Source organism: Neoarius graeffei, chromosome 19 (genome assembly GCF_027579695.1).
Source record: "Neoarius graeffei isolate fNeoGra1 chromosome 19, fNeoGra1.pri, whole genome shotgun sequence".
Lineage (NCBI taxonomy): Eukaryota > Metazoa > Chordata > Actinopteri > Siluriformes > Ariidae > Neoarius > Neoarius graeffei.
Genome location: NC_083587.1, coordinates 59,966,133 through 59,972,132, shown reverse-complemented (window position 1 = coordinate 59,972,132; position 6,000 = coordinate 59,966,133). Strand labels below are relative to the sequence as shown.

The 6,000-nt window shown below is 41.3% G+C and overlaps 1 protein-coding gene across 2 annotated transcripts in view; it reads right to left on the bottom strand.

Moving 5' to 3' along the window:
- Nucleotides 1-1,099: 1,099 nt before the first annotated feature.
- ext1a (exostosin glycosyltransferase 1a) overlaps nt 1,100-6,000 on the bottom strand; it is a 188,646-nt gene continuing 183,745 nt past the window's right edge. Inside the window, exon 11 of one of the 2 annotated variants that reach the window (XM_060900379.1) lies at nt 1,100-4,118. In XM_060900379.1, the coding sequence (XP_060756362.1) occupies nt 3,930-4,118 (189 nt within the window). In that variant the 3' untranslated portion in view covers nt 1,100-3,929. The remainder of the gene's footprint in view (nt 4,119-6,000) is intronic. The other variant, XM_060900380.1, reaches the window with a different exon arrangement.

The window sequence follows — 6,000 nt, the reverse complement described above, 5'->3', positions numbered from 1 at the left end:
GGTACCAGTCTATACTATTAGTTTAAAGTGGGTTAAATACTGTACAATACTTTTGGGGTATGCACTCCATTACTGTGTTAGACACTATATTATTGGTTTACATACATTATTATTGGGTGATATACCATATTGTGATGTAATTAAGCAATTAAACATTAAAAAGATAGGAAAAAAGTCCCATTTCCCTCAAATGTTATACATACGGGCCATTTTAGAATATGAGGTACATTTCGCGTCTCCGAGATAAACCTTTTGTTACATTCCACAAAATTGAATAAGTTTTGAACAATAATGCAAATTATGACAACTTTTCACCAATAGCAGTGCTCGATGTACATTTTAGACCCAATTTATCCCTAAAACATTAACTAAATGACTCCCACCCCCCTCCTCCCCCCACATTATTGGCGGTCTTCGACTCCTGATTCATCCATTCAACTCGAATAAACAGGAAGTGATTCAGTCTAACAACGTTTTTTTTCGGGGCGTATTCTATTAACTGTTATAAAATCAATTGCAAAGAAAGTCTATTTTCTGGATTATGTGACATTTCGGATCATTAAAAAAAAAAATGTATCCGTCCCAATGCTCTCGTCAACTCCGTTAGCTCTGTTATAAAACCGCGTAAAATCCACAAAAGACTTTTAATAATACGCATGACACCTGCACCGAGTGATATCACGTCCTCCGGCGGGAAACTTCAGAAAGGCGGCGAGTTAGTTCTACGTTACGTTTTTCTCTCATTAATTCAAACAAAATTCTGAGGATTTTACACCAACAGTAGATTATCGGTTAACTCTGTTATTGTGATACTGGCGTGAATCTCTCACTTTTTTTTTTTTAAAAAACAATAATGATTAAAATCCATAAAATTGTTTTTATACAAACCCGTGGGAGCTAGTTTGAGGTTAGCATGTGGAGTTAGGGCACAAAATGGTGGGAAAAGGTCAACTCCGTTATCGTCAGTTCTGGAAACGGACTGCCCAGTTTAATGATAACAGAGTTGACGGTGACTAAATTTTTTTGGTGTGTGTTTCGATATAAACACGTACACTACGAATAAAACGCAAGAACATACAATGCAGACAAACTTAGGCAAATAGTATTTATTCCTTTCTTTTTTTTTTTTTATAAAACCATTCTTACAAAACTGTCATTTGTTCTATATTATTGTTTGCAAGTGTGTAAAATAATGTCATTGAATTACATCAGTGTCCATACTGGGCAAAGAAGAGCCACGAGTCCTTATACACACACAGAGGAAGTGTGGTCATAGAACAAAATTACACCGAGACGTCACAGCAACATTTTTCCTACAAAACAGGTAGGAATGTCAGTACAGCATAATACTGCAACAATAACAAGAAAATAATCCAGTGTTAGACAAAGTAAACTAAACTCTACCCACATGGTACTAGATCAGGAAATGTCCATGTGACTGAAGCAACACAGGAATGGGAACACACGAGAGTTTTCCATTCGGGGCGAACGGAAAAAAAACAACTCGCAAGTGTCTCGAGAAAGGCACGTTCGTGTAATTGAGAGATCTTTGAAAATGTCAGAGAATGCGAGGGATCAAATGTGACATTTCTCGAAAGCGAGAACTTTGTTGAGAACCCACAACAGGACACTTGATTACTTTCAGACGTTTAAAAGGTCGTTCAGCCGTACTCTGCGCTTCGAACAATGCTAAGACTGGATTAGTGTTTTTGCCCAGAGATTTGGGATTAATTTCCTTTGACTATGATGACGGAAACAAGTATTTCTGGCAAATCCTGCACGGAAAAAGGAATGGCACAATCGATTTGGATTTGGGAAGAACATCCAGTGTTCGTCATGACGTACAAAAGAAAGATCTGTAAAACATGCACGGATATACAACCATCTTGATGATCTGTTTGGAAAAAAATAATCATAAACTGAAGAACGAAAAGTGATATGAATCTCCAAGACTGATTTAAAAGTTATAATACTTTCGGGTACAAATCGTACAATCTTCACTGGGGGAATCGGTTTCGATACGGATTTGTCACGACTTCAGGAGAAGATAATTAGGAATTAAACACGTACAGTTACAAGATCACCTCTTTAATAAAACTCACTTTGCTCAGGCCATGTGACTGATGTGAAAGAATGAGGGAAAGATCAAGAACTTGACACGAAGCTCTCTTTGATTTCTCACCCCCAATAAAACAAAACTACTAAAGCACCTACCACTACGGAAGCCGAGAGAGGCCCTTCATATTATCCTTTTTTTTTTATTCACCTTGTTATCCCGAGATAACGACATAATTAATTCAGGATCTCGAGAAAACAAAACCGTTATTCCGAGATCTCGAGTAAACAGCTGAGAAATGGTTCATTCAGGTACGCCAAGAGACTTGTGATATGCTGACTTTGGGGCTATTTCTCATTCTGTATAGACGCAACTTTGGTCATTAGAATGTCTGGAATAATCGATCACCTAATAAGGCGATATTTTGATCAGGGGTTGACACAGGGAGAGATTGCATTAAGTCTTTTAATAAGGGATCATTTCAAAATTAGTCGGCGGCACCTCCGCAGAAGACTGGCCCGGCTTCGTCCCTACCGACGGAGATACAGTGATCCAGCTGAGATCACGAAATAATGGTTTTGTTTTCTCGAGATCTCGAGTTAGTTGTGTTGTTTTCTCGAGATCCTGAATTAATTATGTCGTTATCTCGGGATAACAAGGTGAATAAAAAAAAGATTATACGAAGGGCCTCTCGCGGCTTCCGTATACCACAGAAATACGTTTCTCTTTCAAATAAACATCCAAAACTTGCCTTGAAAAATACACGAATAAAACAAAACCCCTTACCTTTAACATCTCTTACTACAGTAGGTATTGGACTGAATCAGATTTCTTCATGTTAAATTTTTCAAGATGTGCAAATTAATATTCAGATATGTGAAGAAAAAAATCAACGGCAAGTACTGGCTTAATTAAGCTTGTCCAAAAAAGAAAGCAAGGTTAACCCAAAAGGTATTTAAGCTTAAATCTCAAATGAATGTCGTAGTGTTTTTTTTTTTTTCGTTCCAAAGGCTGCGACTCGAATGACACAGGCTCAGAAAGTAGCGTGCAACTAGAGGCTTGTTTAAGCTCAAGGTCATGATCTCTTCCAACGAGACATAAAAGCTTATCATCGGAGAAGAATCGGGGTGAAAAACAAAGCAAAACGACAACAACAAAAGGAGAGAACTACGAGAAGATATACAAGCAGCATGACCGAGGCGCTTTTTTTTTTTTTGCATTCGTTCCCAAGTGCACCTAGAAAGGTCAGGCACGGTGACACTGTGGCATTTTTCAGCCTCTTGGGAGGACGTAGCAATCCCAGCACTTCTGAGGAACCAATCAGGACTGAAGGCTGATGACACAAACACGCAGGTAAGAGCTGTAGAGTGCATCCCATCATGCATGATGATGAGACAGGATTATGGTGCAAAAACCTTCAGGGTCCTGTTAACCATTCTCGATTCAAGTCCAAGACTGTGCGTGGTTAAGTGCATGTGTGGCTCCCTGTCGCATCCAAGGTCGCCATGGTTACGGTTAACCTTGGCGAAGCGTTACGACATGAACACGGGGGGGGGGTGGAAGTCTGACACACTGATATGACCGTGGCGCTGTGTGTGTGCGCGCGCCAAGCTAGTCCGACTGCCAAAAAAACAACCCCTGCTGTAGTGGAAAAGAAATGATGTGTACGTATCAGACAAGCGCAATGATATGTTGGACATTGTTTGACAGCAGGACTTCATTAAGCACAACCCCTCCTCCACCATCCACTTCTTCTTGACCAGCTCGCTCCTTGGCCGAACCGACGGTTCCACTTCCTCCCCTTGTTCTTGCCCGACATGGGGCGACCCGAAGCGCCGTTGTTCCCTCTGGAAAGGGTTCTTAGGGATTTTGGTTAGAGTCTCTCGATGTCTCGGTATTTTTTGCGAAGTATAGACACCTGGTCCTTGAACAAAATGGGGTCCAGTCTCATTTGGGAGTGGACGAGGGGCATGCTGCCAAACCAGCTGGCAAATTTGTTCATGCAAGTCTGCCGCTGGGCGAAGTGGTCCGGGTCTGCCCAACGGGAGGCTCGTGACGTCTGCTGGGGAGAAGAAAAAGAAGTCACTTTAGTGAAAGTAGCACTTTTTTAAATACATTTCTTTTTCCGTTTGGACATCATGCTGCGTATATCTGGATTAACATTTTTGTTCGTGTATGAATAACAACCAGGGCCGTGTTAACCCTTGCCGAGGCCCTGGGCAGACACCCCCCGAGGCCCCACCCCTGCCTGTTGTCAGCTCCGCTCAGCAAATTCACCCCCTCAGACGTGCCTGTCTAACTAGACACAGAAACTTAAATAATGACAGTGGCACAATTAGAAATACTATTGAACGATAAAACTTTATATCCATCAACGCCTACTGTATTTAATCGAGAAAAAGCAATGGTGAAATAGGCAGTTGCATGGTGAAAAAATCCATCAGACATCACGGTTAACAAGTCTGGTTAACTAAAGTTTAGCCTCAAGAAGCCTTTGAATGACTGAGCCAATGAACAACATGTCAAGAACATAACCTCGGCCTACAACAGTTTCTTTAGTATTCAGAACAAGAACATTCATTTGGTATATTACCCTGTCCACACTAGGGATTTTGTACCGATACGAAACTACTTTCGTACCGCAACACCTGTCCACACTAGCAACTATACCGGTACTGTAGCGGTATAACTGTATCGGTACGAAACCCACAAATATATGGGTTTCGTACCATACAGTAGGGATGTCCCGATCCGATCACGTGATCGGAAATCGGGCCCGATCACATGGTTTCAGACTTGATCAGAATCAGGCATTGCCTCCTGATCAGGGATCGGATGTATATCTATATAATATATTCTCATTTTGAATACATCAATAGCTATGCGTTGGCACAGAGTGAGACCAGACCTCTTGTCTCAACACAGCAACATCAACGCGTGCGGCATGACATCACTTTGTAGCGGAGACGCTATTGGTTATTGGCTGCCTGTTGCCGGCAAAGTTGAACACGGAAGCAGTTTGAAGCGGAAAGCAAAGCATGAGATCATTTTTTTTTCGTTGGATGACAAAAGAAACGGGCTCTAACCTGAAAGGGTAGAAATGCTTGTTTTCATCAAGAAAAACGTTCATTTCCTTAATTGAAATTACTGTACACCACTGTGAGATGCGTTCTTAAAAGCAAATTACCGGCACTGTGGCACTTTATTTTTTTTATTTGTTTACATTCCTGCCAGGTATTTTAAGGTTATTTTTTTTAATTTGTTATTTATTGTTCAAACTGCCTCACGTAAGTGCTCTGTTTGCTAACGGAGTTGTTGGATATTAAAATAAGGTGTTAAATAAAAAATGAGGAACATCCTGGATCCGTTTCTTTCCTCGTCTTTATTTTTTATGGATTATAAGAAGTATCGGATCGGGACTCGGTATCGGCAGATACTCAAAATCAAATGATCGGTATCGGATCGGAGGGCAAAAAAACCTGATCGGGACATCCCTACCGTACAGTATCGGTACTGTAGCGCTTTGCTGTAGTGTGGACAGATGAAGCGGTTCTGTATCGATACAAATATAATGCGCATGCGCAATGAACCATTCCTACGTCTTCCGGGTTATTCATACAATACAATACAATACCACACGCTTTCCAGCTGTAAAATGGTTCAAAATGACCGTGGAGCTACATGGAGCAAAGAAAGGGGGGAGAAAGGGAGAGGGGGAGGGAGGGAGGGGGAAAGAGGGAGGAAGAAAGGAGGAAGAGGTGAAAAGGGAGAGAAAGGGAGGGGAAGAGAAGGGAAGACAGAGAAAGTGAGGGGGGAGAAAGGGAGATTCGTTGTCTGTTTCTTTCTCAACTGCCTCGCGCGTTTTATACGATTCGACTGAATAAATGACCACCAGAAATACAGACTGTACACTGACAACAAAAAGCACACACACGTTGTTTCAT